This window comes from Saimiri boliviensis, chromosome 11 (genome assembly GCF_048565385.1).
Source record: "Saimiri boliviensis isolate mSaiBol1 chromosome 11, mSaiBol1.pri, whole genome shotgun sequence".
Taxonomy (NCBI): domain Eukaryota; kingdom Metazoa; phylum Chordata; class Mammalia; order Primates; family Cebidae; genus Saimiri; species Saimiri boliviensis.
Window position 1 is genome coordinate 24773996 of NC_133459.1, and position 14258 is coordinate 24788253.

The window sequence follows — 14258 nt, forward strand, 5'->3', positions numbered from 1 at the left end:
AAAGGATGGCTGTGGTGGCTAACACATGTAATCCCAGCACTTTGGGAGGCAGAGGCAGGCAGATCACCTGAGGTCAGGAGTTCAAGACCAGCCTGACCAACATGGTGAAACCCTGTCTCTACTAAAAATACAAAAATTAGCAAGGCATAGTGGTGGGTGCCTGTAATCCCAGCTACTCGGGGGGCTGAGGCAGGAGAATCGCTTGAACTCGGGAGGCAGACGTTGTGGTGAGCAGAGATTACACCCAGGCTGGAGTGCAGTGGTGAGATCTTGGCTCACTGCAACCTCTGGCTCCCAAGTTCAAACGATTCTCCTGCCTCAGCCTCCCATATCACTGGACTTACAGGCATGCACCACCAGGCCTGGCTAATTTTTGTATTTTTAGTAGAGACGGGGTTTAACCATGTTGGCCAGGCTGATCTTGAACTCCTGACCTCAAGTGATCTGCCCACCTCAGCCTTCCAAAGTGCTAGGATTACAGGTGTGAGCCACCACACCCAGTCAATATATTTTCAATGTAGGTGAAACGGCCTTCAGTCTGGGCACAGTGGTTCATGCCTGTAATTCTGGCACTTTGGAAGGCTGAGGTGGGTGGATCGCTTGAGACCAGGAGTTTGAGACTAGCCTGGCCAACACGGTGAAACCCTATCTCTACTAAAAACACAAAAATTAGCTGGGTGTGGTGGCAGGTGCTTGTAATCCCAACTACTGGGAAGGGTGAAGGAGGAGAATCCTTTGAACCCAAGAGGCAGAGGTAGTGAGCCGAGATCGTGCCATTGCACTCCAGCTTAGGTGACAAGAGCGAAACTACGTGTCAATAAAAAAAAAGGAAAGAAAGAAAAAGGAAAAAAGAAACAGCCTTCTATAGGAAGAAGATGCCATCTAGGACTTTCGTAGCTAGAGAGAAGTCAATACCTGGCTTTAAAGCTTCAAAGGACAGGCTGGATCTCTTGTTAGGGGCTAATGCAGCTGGAAACTTGAATTTGAAGCCAGCGCTCATTGACCATTCTGGAAATCCCAGGGACTTTAAAGCTTACACTGAATCTACTCTTGGTGTTCTCTATAAATGTAACAACAAAGCCTGGATGACAACACATCTGTTTACAGCATAGCTTATGGAATAGTTTAGGCCCACTGTTAAGACTACTTCTTAGAAAAAAGATTTCTTTTAAAATATTACCGTCTCAAAAAAAAAAGAAAAAGAAGGAAAGGCCAGGTGTGGTGGCTCACGCCTGTAATCCCAGCACTTTAGGAGACCAAGGCAGGCGGATCATGAGGTCAAAAGATTGAGACTATCCAGGCCAACATGGTGAAACCCTGTCTCTACTAAAAAATGCAAAAATTAGCTGGTGTGGTGGTGTGTGCCTGTATTCCCAGCTACTCGGGAGGCTGAGGCAGGAGAATTGCTTGAACCCAGGAGGCGGAGGTTGCAGTGAGCCGAGATCGAGATACTGCACTCCAGCCTGGCGCCTGGTGACAGAGTGAGACTCTGTCTCAAAAACAAAAAACAAAACAAAACAAAAACCAGTCATTAATGGTCAGGGGCACATCCTTCCCACTGGCATCGGTTCCTACTCCACAAGGGGAAAGTGAGATCTTCCAGTTAGGAGCAATTTGGTGAAATAAATGAGGTGGCCAGAGCTGGAATAACTGTCTACGTGGCCGCACTCTGGTATAATAGTGAAGACAGAAAGAAGTAAGTCAGGATAGTGTGGAGGGCACAGTTGCAAGTTGAGTCTTTTCATGAGACAATGTGGGGACAATTCTCCCCACCAAGTTTAGATAGATCAAGATGCCAAAGTTTAAAAAAAAAAAAAAAATCCAAATAATCAGCAGTTCAAACACTATTGAATTTCAAATTTCTCCCAATGAGACAGCTCAAAGAGCAATAACAATCTAGATCTTTCCAGGAAGTGAAGGTAGAGCCCCTGGCATTCCTCCGGAGAGCCCTGTGTTAGGCCCTAGAAGTATCTGCCGCTGCTGCAGTTGCTGCTGGAGCTCCATCTGCAACTTCTCAGTCTCAAAGACAACGGGAAGAACCAGGATCATAAAGGAAGTGGTCCCTGTTCCCAAGGCTGCCCTGGAAAACCTATACATTTTTTTGAGCTACAAAGAGGGAGAGATCAAAAGTGGCTCCTGCCGCGGACCGTACCCTCTCCAGAAACGTCTCTGTCAGGCCCCATAGTCTCTCCAACAGGGTCTCATCTAGCTCCTCGTCGTCGTCCTCCTCCAGCTCCTCCTCAGTCTTCTCCCCGTCGCCTTTCGGGAACAATTCGTCTGGGGACGGGGGTTCCCCTGCACTGGCAGCAGCCACGGTAGCAGCCATCTGTTTTTTTGTTTTTGTTTTTTGGAACCGGAGTCTCTGTCTCCCCCAGTCTAAAGTGCAATGGTGGGATCTCAGCTCACTATAACCTTCGCCTCCTGGATTTAAGTGATTCTCCTGCCTCAGCCTCCTGAGTAGCTGGAGTTATAGGCGCGCCACCATACCCGGCTAATATTTTCTATTTTTCGTAGAGATGGGATTTCACACTCTTGGTCAGGCTGGTCTCAAACTTCTGACCTCATGATCCTCCTGGGTTGCCTCCTAGAGTACTGGGATTACAGGTGTGAGCCATCGTGCCTGGCCATCAGCTCATCTCTTTAAGTCTGTTTCCTCAGGGAGGGTGTGGTGGCTCATGCCTGTAATCCAAGCACTTTGGAGGCCAAGGCAAGCAGATCACCTGAGATCGGGAGTTCAAGACCAGCCTGACCAACATGGTGAAACCCCGTCTTAAAAATAATAATAATGGCCGGGCGCGGTGGCTCAAGCCTGTAATCCCAGCACTTTGGGAGGCCGAGGCGGGTGGATCACGAGGTCGAGAGATCGAGACCATCCTGGTCAACATGGTGAAACCCCGTCTCTACTAAAAATACAAAAAATTAGCTGGGCATGGTGGCACATGCCTGTAATCCCAGCTACTCGGGAGGCTGAGGCAGGAGAATTGCCTGAACCCAGGAGGCGGAGGTTGCGGTGAGCCGAGATCGCGCCATTGCACTCCAGCCTGGGTAACAAGAGCGAAACTCCGTCTCAAAAAAAAAAAAAAAATAATAATAATAATAATAATAATAAATAAATAAATAAATAAATAGAAAAAGTCTGTTTCCTCATCTGGAAATGGAACTAACAATCCCTACCCATGCCTTAGCCCTGTGAGGGCTTCATGAAGCAGTGGGTGAGAAGAATGTGTCTAAAGAGGGGGCACCCCCCAGGTGGCAGGTACACAGATGGCAGGCCTTGACAACAAAGGTGATTATGTTTCTCTGAGGTCACAAGCTGTTCCTGGATCCAGGATCTGGGAGAGGGGAAGGGGATCTGGTGGGTGATAGACTTTGCAAATCAATGAGTGAGGCTTTTTTCCTTCCAGAAAAAGGCTGGATCCTCTTGGCCAGGAGGCAGGGGACTGACTACCATGACCTGACCTGTTCTGCTGCTGTATTAGAACCTGACTGGATAGAGAAGTTCTCTTCCAGGGGAAGGTGGCCAAGAAGCAGGGTACAAAGAAACACTGAAACCAGCTGGCTCTTGTCCTGGGAAACACCCGGAAAAAAGCTCACCTGCTTAATTGTCTTCCCCAAAGAAAATGTAACTTTTTTCTTTTCTTTTCTTTTTCTTTTTCTTTTTTTGAGACAGGGCCTCATTCTGTCTCCCAGACTGGAGTACAGCGCTATAGTCATTGCTCAGTGCAGCTTCAACATCCCAAGCTCAAGCTATCCCCTCGCCTCAGCCTCCTGAGTAGCTGGGACTACAGGCATATGCCACCAGGTATTTTTGGATTTTTTGTAGAGATGGGGTCTCACTGTTGCCCAGGCTGGTCTCGAACTCCTGGGCTCAAACAATCTACCTGCCTCAATCTCCCAAATTGCAGAAATTACAGGCATGAGGCACCATGTCTAGCCAGAGAATGTAACTTTCTAGAGTAGGGGTCAATAAACTTCTTTTTCTAAAGAGCCAGCTAGTAAATATTTTAGGCTTTTCAGGCCATATGGTCTCTGTTGCAACTACTCAACTCTGCTGTTGTAGTGAGAAAGCAGCCATAGACGATACGTAAACGGAGCGTGGCTGTGTTCCAATAAAACTTTATTTATGGATACTACAATCTGAATTTCATATAACTTTCACATGTCATGAAATATTCTTTTGACTTTTAAAATGATTTAAAAATCTAAAAACCATTCTTAGCCTGCAAGCATACAAACATAGTAGGCCAGATTTGTCATGTGGGCCACAGTTCGTGGGCCTCTATCCTAGAGGGCAGAGGCTCTGTCTTCTCCTCTGCTGTATTCCCAGTGCCTAGAACAGTGCCTGGCATGCAACCGGTGCCCAGTAACTATTTGTAGGTGACCAGCTGCTCCCTCTTCTGCCCCTTTTAACTCCAATTCCATCCCCAACTCTTCCTGCTACTGTGTCACCTCTGCTGTCACCTTCTATCCTCTCTAATGACAGCAACCAAAGTTGGCCCCATCCCCAGGCTCCAGGTCAGTGGCACTGCTCTGTGGAGGAGCTCACTGCCCAATTCTCTGCCTTGCTCTCTTTGACCCTCCGCAGTCCTGGACCATCCCACCTACATGCTTCTGTTCCTCCTCTTCCTCTCTGACTGCTCCTTCTTTTTGTTTGCAATGGAGTCTCACTCTGTGGCCCAGGCTGGAGTGCGGTGGCATGATCTTGGCTCACTGCAATCTCCACCTCCCGGGTTCAAGCAATTCTCCTGCTCAGCCTTCCAAGTAGCTGGGACTAAAGGTGTAAACCACCACGCCCGGCTAATTTTTGTATTTTTAATAGAGACGGGGTTTCACCATGTTGGCCAGGCCTGACCACTCCCGCTTTGGCTTCATTCTCTACTGACCGCTGATCACAGTCTGGGAGTTCCTCCAGGCTGAGGCCTCATGTCTTCACTGCACACAAGTGCAGAACCCACTCAGTGAACTCCAGGCCCCAGTCTCTGGCTGTCCCCCTTCTTTGTGGGGGAAGAATTTGGAGGCAAGGGAGGAAGTCTGTAATTGTCACCTACCATTTCTATGGAGCACCTATCGTGTGCCAGGCACGGCACAGGTATTTTATTGCCTGATCTCACTTAATACTCATAACCACCTCTAGTTTTCCAAGGCACAAACTGAGGCTCAGATGGGTTAACTGAAATACTGACAGTCATATAGCTAGGAGGTAGCTGGACCGGGATTAGAGCCCAGGTTGGTGTGGCTCCATTCACAAGTATATTTTGAGGGCCTACGATATGTCAGATGTATCCAGAGAAATAGCAGTTAACAAAATAGACAAGTCCTGCCTCATGGAGCTTTGTTCTAGTGGGAGAAACAAACAGGCTACTAGCTAAAGTAAGCCATCCAGCCAGCCGGGCACAGTGGCTCACGCTTGTAATCCCAGCACTTTGGAAGGCCGAGGCTGGCGGATCACAAGGTCAAGAGATCAAGACCATCCTCGCTGCGTGCGGTGGCTCACGCCTGTAATCATAGTACTTTGGGAGGCCAAGGTGGGTGGATCACCTGAGGTCAGGAATTCAAGACCAGCCTGGCCATCATGGTGAAACCCCATCTTTAAAAAAAAAGAGCGACCATCCTGGCCAACATGGTGAAACCCCGCCTCTACTAAAAAATACAAAAATTAGCTGGGCGTGGTGGAGCGTGCCATTAGTCCCAGCTACTTGTGAGGCTGAGGCAGAAGAATTGCTTGAACCCAGGAGGTGGAGGTTGCAGTGAGCCGAGATCATGCTACTGCACTCCAGCCTGGCACCTGGCAACAAAACAAGACTCTGTCTCAAAAAAAAAAAAAAAAAGAAAAAGAAAAAAAAAAGAAAAAGAAAAGAAAAAGAAAGAAGAAAAGAAAAGAAAGCCATCCAGCCACAGTTAGTTTTTATTCTTTTCTTAGATTTAAATCCGTTGGTTACTCTAGGTGGCAATAAAGAAAGTTTCCAAGGACCAGAAGTCAGGCTTTGGTCTCTGCCTCCCGAGTTCAAGCAATTCTCCTGCCTCAGCCACCTGAGTAGCTGGGACTACAGGGTCATGCAACCATGCCCAGCTATTTTTTAATTTTTTGTAAAGATGGGGTCAAATATACAACAGGATTGTTAGTAGAGAGGCATGCCATGAAAAATAAAAAGATAACATAGGTTATAGCACTGATGGGGAGCAGTTTTGTTTTTTTTGTTTTTTTTTTTTGTTTTTTTTTGAGACAGTCTCACTCTGTCACCCTGGCTGGAGTACAGTGGCATGATCTTAGCTCACTGCAACCTCCTCCTCTTGGGTTCAAGTGATTCTCCTGCTTCAGCCTCCCAAGAAGCTGGGAACTACAGGCACACACCATGCCTGGCCAAGTGGAGCTATTTTAGATAAGAAAAGAGAAGGCCAGGAGCGGTGGCTCATGCCTGTAGTCCCAGCACTTTGGGAGGCAGAGGTGGGTGGATCGTGAGGTCACGAGACTGAGACCATCCTGGCCAACATGGTGAAACCCTGTCTCTACTAAAAATACAAAAATTAGCTGGGCGTGGTGGCACGCACCTGTAATCCCAGCTACTCAGGAGGCTGAGGCAGGTGAATCGCTTGAAGCCAGATGGCAGAGGTCACAGTGAGCCAAGATCGCACCACTGTACTCCTGTCTGGCGACAGAGTGAGACTCCTCCATCTCAATGATAATAATAAAAAGAAGTGTTGGCTTACAATACATGCTCAGGAAGAGGGTCTGGTGTGTAATGTATAGCGATAAATAAGCCAGGTGTGGTGGTTAACACCTATAATTTCAGCATTTTGGGAGGCAGGTGGATCACTTGAGGCCAGGAGTTTAAGACCAGCCTGGGCAAGATAGTGAGACCACATCTTTAAAAAACAAAACATATAAAAAATTAGCTGGGCATGATGGCACACACCTGAAGTGCCAGCTACTTGTAGAAGGTGGGAGGATTGCTCGAGCCCAAGAATTCAAGGCTGCAGTGAGCTACGATCTCACTGTAGCCTGGGCAACAGAGTGAGACCTAAATAAATATATATATGTGTATATATATACATGTGTATATATATATATACATATATACATATACACATGTATATATATATACATATACACATGTATATATATATATACACATATATACATATATATATCCGTAAATAATTTATTGAATTAAAATGAATCTTGTCCTCACTATATACCTGAAAGATTGAGATTATAATTCCAATTTTACAGATGGAGAAATTGAGGTTTAGAGCCATAAAATGAGTTTCCCAATGTTAAGGAGGTAGCAGAGCTGGAATTCAAACCCAGATTTCTTGGGTTCCAAAGTCCTTTCCACTCGAAATTCAGTTCAACGGCTAAGGTTGAACTGAATTTCGAGTGGAAAGGACTTTGGGAAAGCCATGGAAAAGGGGGAGCATGTGGATCAGGAGAAATCCTTATCCTTAACTTGGATTTTTTAAGCCCTAGTCTGTTCTCAACCTCTTATGTGACCTTGGGTAAGTCACTTCATCTTTCTGAGCCGGTTTCATGATTTATAAACTAGGTGGTGATAATCACTCAAGGAAATCACATGGCTCACAGGAAGCTTTTGATAAACATTCCTTCCCATCGCCCTGCCTTAGAACAGCTCTGCAAATAACTGACCAGTCTTCCTGCCTGCGAAACCAGCAAGCTTGTCCCTCCAGCAAGCTTGCTCCTCACACCTGACTACATCTCACCATACCTGGACCCCTAAGGCTCTTTAGGTGGAGGCTAAATCTCTCCTGGGGAACCAGTCTCCCCGGCCTTTCACTCCCAGTCCCACCAAGCCTTGGTTTATCCTGGGAGCCTGATCCCTCCTCAGAGAGTCGCAAACCTAAACCAGTCCAGAGCTGGGGCTGCAGGTGACTCCAGGGAGACCTGGCCTGAAAGGATCCCCATCAAGTGATAGGGCAGAGCACAGATTGCAAAAACGCATATTAAGAAATCATTCTTGGCTGGGCACGGTGGCTTTACGCCTGTAATCACAGCACTTTGGGAGGCCGAGGCCGGAGGATTGCTTGAGCCCAGGAGTTTAAGACCGGCCAAAGGAACACAGCGAACCTTCGTGTCTCTCTCTCTCACTGTATACATACATACATATATATGTAATATTTATATATGTATATATAATAACATTCATATTTTTTTATATGTACATATAACATATATATATAATAAAATCGATCAAACAGTCAATCACTCTGTGGTGGTGCTGTGGGTTCTGATGGTGTAACAGAACTGCTGGAGCCTGTCTGGGCCTGGGGCACAGTGTTAGCTTCGGTGTGAGGTAGAAATTAGTAGAGGACAGGGGATTTCCAGGGCTTGGTGAGGTGAGGGCCTGAGGGGGGCGGGTCCCAGGCTCCTTCCAAGCCCCAGCCTCGATCGGGCCCAGGAACCCAGTGAGAGTGTGTGTGCTGGAGGCGGGCATAGGGGGCTTCCCTCCCATTGGAAGGAGAAGGAACATCTGGGTTGGGATTCCAAATGAGCTGAGCTGGGGAGAACGGTGGCCCCAGCGTGGTGCGCGCAGGGGGACACCGCTGGGGGGGCGGAGCCAGCCCGGCCTCTCGGGCGGAGCCGAGCGCGGGCCGGGGGCTCTCGGCGGGGGCGGGGTCGGCGCTAGGGGCGGGGGTCCGGGCCGGGAATGCCGCGCCGCGGGGGCTGGGGCGGGGCTTCTCCGGCTCCGCCCCCGCGCAGGTAGCCAATGGGCGCGGCGGCGCCTGGTGACGGAGGGAGCCGAAGTGCTAGTGCCGCGGCGGCGGCGGCGGCGGACGGCCCAGCCGGAGCGCGAGGGGCTCGGGGGGCGCGGCGGTTCGGGTTGCAGAACCAGGGACCCCAGGACCCGGGAGGCGGCGCAGCCGGGGCCGCCGGAGGAGCGCGGGCGGCCCGGCGGCGGCGCGATGCCACTCGCCCAGCTCAAGGAACCCTGGCCGCTCATGGAGCTGGTGCCGCTGGACCCGGAGGTGAGTGAGCGGGGCGGGGGACGGGCGCCCGCGGCCGGCTAGCCCGGATCCTCACTGGGGCGGGGCGGCCCGAAGCACTGCTGCAGCCTGGCGGGCGCCCGCGAGGGCGCGAGTGCCCTCCGATCTCTTGCCCACTGTCCGGCTCCACCCCCCTATGCCCTGGGTGTGCGTGTGCCAGGGACAGTTCCGCCAAGCGCCAAGTACCTCCCCGCCATAGCCAGGAGAAGGGATCCTATGGGGCGCTGAGATCTGGCTCACTTCACGCCATACCTAGGACTCGTCCCAGCATCTGTCCGGAGCTGTCGGAGCTTCCTCCATTAGTGCAGACCTGGAAATTTTCAGTGCCAGATGTCTGGGTTTCTACCATAGACAGGGGTCGTGGGACCCCCCCCCCCCCACCTTCTCCCGGGGACCTCCCTCAAGAGATCCTTGCTTCTGGCTTCACTGCTGCTGAGCCTAGAAGGATTGCCCCTCTTGACCCCTGGCGGTTTTGGAATGTGGGATGGCACCACCCTTCTGGGGCTGGAACTCCTGGTTTTCTTTGCCCTGAGGCCAGGGCCAGAGGACACCTGTGTCCCCTACCTCGGGCTGTGGAGAAGAGAGTGGGAAAGAGCCCTTAGACCTGGTGAAGATGATTCCTGGCAGGGCGTGGGGTACCTTGGTGCCTGCTTCTTCTTATGCCCCTTCCGGTAGGAAGGGCTGGGCCTTTGGGGAATTTGGCTTGTGCCAGCCCAGACTCCCCAGACAACCCGGTTCCTTCTCTCCTAGAAGCAGCTCCTGTCCTCCCTTGAGGGCTCTGTGGCTCCAGTCGCTAAGTGTGCAGAAAGCCAACTCTTCCTGTGCCTTTTGACCCCACAGTCAAGGTCAAGCCCTGAACTAGCTCGTGGAAAACTTCCTCCTTAACCTCTTGCTGGGAAGGCAGCAGGTGATATTCCCCTTCCCAGGTGGCTGTGGAGGGTATGCAGGGAGGGAATGGAGACCTCATTTGAGCCCAGGAGCTGAGATGACTTTCTCCCAGCTTGGACCTGGAGCTCCTGCCTCAGCCCCTCCTCTGCCTTCTCTTACCTAGGGCAGCCACCACATGTCCTGTCTCTCAGGGCCACAGGCTAAGATCAGAGTTAGCACCCAGGGTCCCCAGCCCCCAGGGTGTGCTGCCCCTTTAAAGGGATGGCCGACACTGGCTATCAGAGGGTGGGCGCGGCAGGATTAGGTAACCAACCTGAAGGCGCAATTTGGAGTAAATTGCTCTGGGATTCCTGCCATGGGGCTTTTACAGGCACTGCTAGGCTGCTCAGAGGTTCTCTCGCTGACTCACCCTCTGAGGTGAGGAATACTGCCCTCTGCAGCCCCTGTACTGCCACCCCCCTACTAGGACTGGGGCGCCAGGGCCTGGGGGTGGTGCTTAGAGGTGGATTCCTTTGCCCAGGCAAGCCCCTGGGACCAGGCCTCCAAAGGGGGGGGGGTAGGACTGGGAGAGGCTGGGGAGAGACTTTATGCTGATAGGGAGGGTGGACACCCAGAAGCTCGATCCTCGGTCCAGGGCACCACTTCCTGCTTCTCCTTAGGGAATCCTGAAGCAGGGGCCAGCTTCACCAGGGGGCCAGGTTAAAGTGGGGAACTCATCTCAGTTCTGAGCTCTGGGAGAGACGAAGACCAGCAGACTTCCTGGGATTGGTGGGGCAGGGGGACGTGATTTCCTCAGGAGCTTTGCCCCAGAAACCCTGTGTGATCCTCAGTCAGTCCTCAGCCTGTCTGGGCCTCTGCTTCTCCAGTGGCAAGTGCTAGGTTCTAGCCTCCACTTCCTGGGCCTGACAGGGTGCAGAGTGCTGAGTACTGTGGTCTGGTCCCCTCTCCTGCAATCCTGGAGGTGCCAGGTGACTGGGTGTGATTGTTTGGGTAACAGGAGCCACAGAGCGGCCACGGTGCAGGTTGGGCTGCTCTCACTGGAGAACAGGGCCTCGCTGTTTTTAGCCCAGGTGACATGTAAGCGATACAGCCGCCTGACCTGCACCGTGGGTAGAGGCACCACTGCTGCTGGCAGCTCCTAGCCAGGAAGGAGGCAGGTGAGGGGCTGGTGGGGGGCTTTTCTCAGAGACCTAGCATCTGGACTGCCCTGCCCTCCCATCATGCTGCTGAAAATGGGCTGCTGGGAGGCAGGGCCTGGCCTGGGTGCAGCCTTGGTGGAGTAATCTACGGGAAGTGCGGGTGAGGATTCTGCCTGGGCCTTCCTTGGCCCTGTTGAAGGTAGTGGCCTTGTCCCCGGGCCCAGTTTTGCCACATACAGAGCTTTACTCTGTGCTGTCCATTCTGCTTCATGAATGTCACCTCACTTTAATTCTCACAACAGCTTCTCAAGGTAGGGATTGTTACCCCCGTTTTCAGATGGGACAACTGAACTCAGGCACATGTGTTAATGTCAGAGCCAGGATTGGAACCAAGATCTCTCTCTGTCTTCCACCAAGTGGGAGAGAGGCTCTGAGATGGGGACGGATTAGAGCCACGCACGCCCAGGTGGAAGGTGCTCCAAGAGAGGCTCCGGATGTTGGCAGACTCGTCTTATCCTGCAGGGCCCTTGTCCAGTCTTTGCCGAGGGCTGGCAGTGCCAGCTGGCCCTGGCACCTGGCCCCCAGCCTCCAGCAGTGAGCAGAGCTGCCAATGCTGGGCTCAGAACCCAGCTCCTGGGGCTGCTTCCTGCCTGTGGGGCACGTGCTGTCCTTCTCCATCTGCTGCCCAGCTTCTCCAGATGCTGCCCTGGGCCCCTCTTTCCAAGACAGAGCTGCTTGGGTGGGAAGGAAGGATGCTGGTTGGAACCCATTTCTGACATCTAGGAAGTGGAGGCAGTGGTCTGTGGCTCTGGGCATCTGTCCTCATGAGCAGTGCTCTCTGAGGAAGAGGGAGGAGAGTGGGTCTCTATCCCCTAAGATAGCCAAAGGACTCCTAAGACGAGGTCCTTCATTCAGTACTTCGCAAGGTCAGCATCATTGTCCCCATTCAGTCATTTATTTAGGACCTATGTGATAAGTACTGTTTCAAACAACAAGGTGCAGATGTCAGCAAGACACACCTGCCCATATGATACAGATGAGGAAACTGAGACTTTATTTATTTATATTTTTGAGACAGAGTCTCACTCTGTCACCAGGCTGGAGTGCAGTGATGTGATCTTGGCTCATTGCAACCTCCATCTCCTGGGTTCAAGTGATTCTGCTACCTCAGCCTCCTGAGTAGCTGGGACTACAGGTGCACGCCACCACACCCAGCTAATTTTTGTATTTTTAGTAGAGACGGGTTTTCACCATGTTGGCCAGGATGGTCTCTATCTCTTGACCTCATGATTTGCCCACCTCGGCCTCCCAAAATGCTGGGATTACAGGTGTGAGCCACCGTGCCTGGCCGAAACTGAGACTTTAAAAAGTGATATGAGGCCAGGTACGGTGGCTCATGCCTGTAATCCTAGCACTTTGGAGGGCTGAGGAGGGTAGATCACCTGAAGTCAGGAGTTTGAGACGACCTGGGCCAATATGGTGAAACCCCGTCTCTACTAAAAATACAAAATTAGCCAGGCGTGGTGGCACACGCCTATAATCCCAGCTACTTGAGAGGCCAAGGCAGGAGAATTGCTTGAACCCAGGGCTGGGGGAAGGTGGAGGGTAGGGGTGGGGGCAGCAGGGGTGGAGGTTGCAGTGATCCTAGATGGCACCACTTCACTCCAGCCTGGGTAAAAGATTGAAACTCTGTCTCAAAAAATAAATAAATAGGCCGGGCGTAGTGGCTCACACCTGTAATCCAAGCACTTTGGAGGCCAAGGCGGGCGGATCACCTGAGGTTGGGAGTTCAAGACCAGCCTGACCAACATGGTGAAACCCCGTCTTTAAAAATAATAATAATAATAATAATAATAATAAATAAATAAAAATAAAAAGTGGCCAGGCGTAGTGGCTCATGCCTGTAATCCTAGCACTTTGGGAGGCCGAGGTGGGTGGATCACCTGAGGTCAGGAGTTCAAAACCAGCTTGGCCATCATGGTGAAACCCCATCTTTAAAAAAATTTTAAAAATGTGGCCGGGTGCGGTGGCTCACGCCTATAATCCCAGCACTTTGGGAGGCAGAGGCGGGTGGATCACAAGGTCAAGAGATCGAGACCATCCTAGTCAACAAGATGAAACCCCATCTCTACTAAAAATACAAAAATTAGCTGGGCATGGTGGCACACACCTGTAGTCCCAGCTACTCGGGAGGCTGAGGCAGGAGAAGTGCTTGAACCCAGGAGGCGGAGGTTGCAGTGAGCCGAGATCATGCCATTGCACTCCAGCCTAGGTAACAAGAGCCAAACTCTGTCTCAAAAAAATAAATAAATAAAAATAAAAATAAATTTTTTTAATTAAAATAAAAAATAAAAAGTGATATGACAGACCCAAGGGCAGAATAAGTGGCTAGCAGAGCTAGGATTAGTGACTGTATCTTTCTGGCTGCACAGCTGTGTTCTTTCCACCATCCTATGCAGCAGTCAGGCCAGAGGGGCAGATGACCCAGGACCCAGGCTCTGAGCAGAAAGCCTGTACCCAGGGCTGCCTGTTTCTCTGCTCTTACACGTATGGAGTTCCATAAAGATGATACCCAAGCCAGAGATTCAGGGAATGGAGGCAGCCAGACTGCCCAAGGGGTCCCCTAAATCATCCAGGTCACTGCTTCAGAAACCCACACCTCTGGGTACACCAACCCCTTCTCTCCTCCCTCACTAGGCTTGCAGCCATGTGACTTTGGGTTATGGTCACATGTCTGCCACCTGCCTACTGAGGGACCTTGGGTGAGTCCCTTAACTCTCTGAGCCTCATCTGAAAAATAGGAGTAATAGAACCTGCTCTGGCCTCCTTGCTCTGCTTGCTGGGTTGAACTTTCGTTGGGTAAACCACATGCCGGAATCTGGCTGGGTGCCAAGGAGTTGATGATGGACAAACCATGGCTCCTTCCCGAATTAACCTGCAATGTGCTTGGTGCCCTGGGGGTAGAGAGGAGGGAGGAAGGAACTTGAGGCTGTGTGGACAGGGGTGACATTTGAATTCAGTTCTGATAAAAGACTAGGACTTTGCCAAAGTGACAAGTCAGGAAAACCTTTCTTGGTAGAGGGAACCCCCATACAAATGCTGGGGATACGAAATAGACTATTCTCAAGGTCTCTGGTTGTTCAGTTTAGCTCAAAAATAGGGCCCAATGATAAGAATGGCTATTGTTTCTAGGCCAGTTACATGCCAAGTGTATATATTTATAGGCATTAT

The 14258-nt window shown here is 51.0% G+C and overlaps 1 protein-coding gene and 1 pseudogene across 1 annotated transcript in view; one reads left to right on the forward strand and one right to left on the reverse strand.

Annotated features, from left to right (window-relative positions):
- Positions 1-1525: 1525 nt before the first annotated feature.
- On the reverse strand, positions 1526-2468 carry LOC101046227 (mitochondrial import receptor subunit TOM22 homolog; annotated as a pseudogene).
- Positions 2469-8754: 6286 nt separating this feature from the next.
- Positions 8755-14258, forward strand: part of RPS6KA1 (ribosomal protein S6 kinase A1) — a 48044-nt gene continuing 42540 nt past the window's right edge. Inside the window, exon 1 of the mRNA XM_039473872.2 lies at positions 8755-8982. Coding sequence (XP_039329806.1) covers positions 8920-8982 — 63 coding nt within the window. The 5' untranslated portion in view covers positions 8755-8919. The remainder of the gene's footprint in view (positions 8983-14258) is intronic.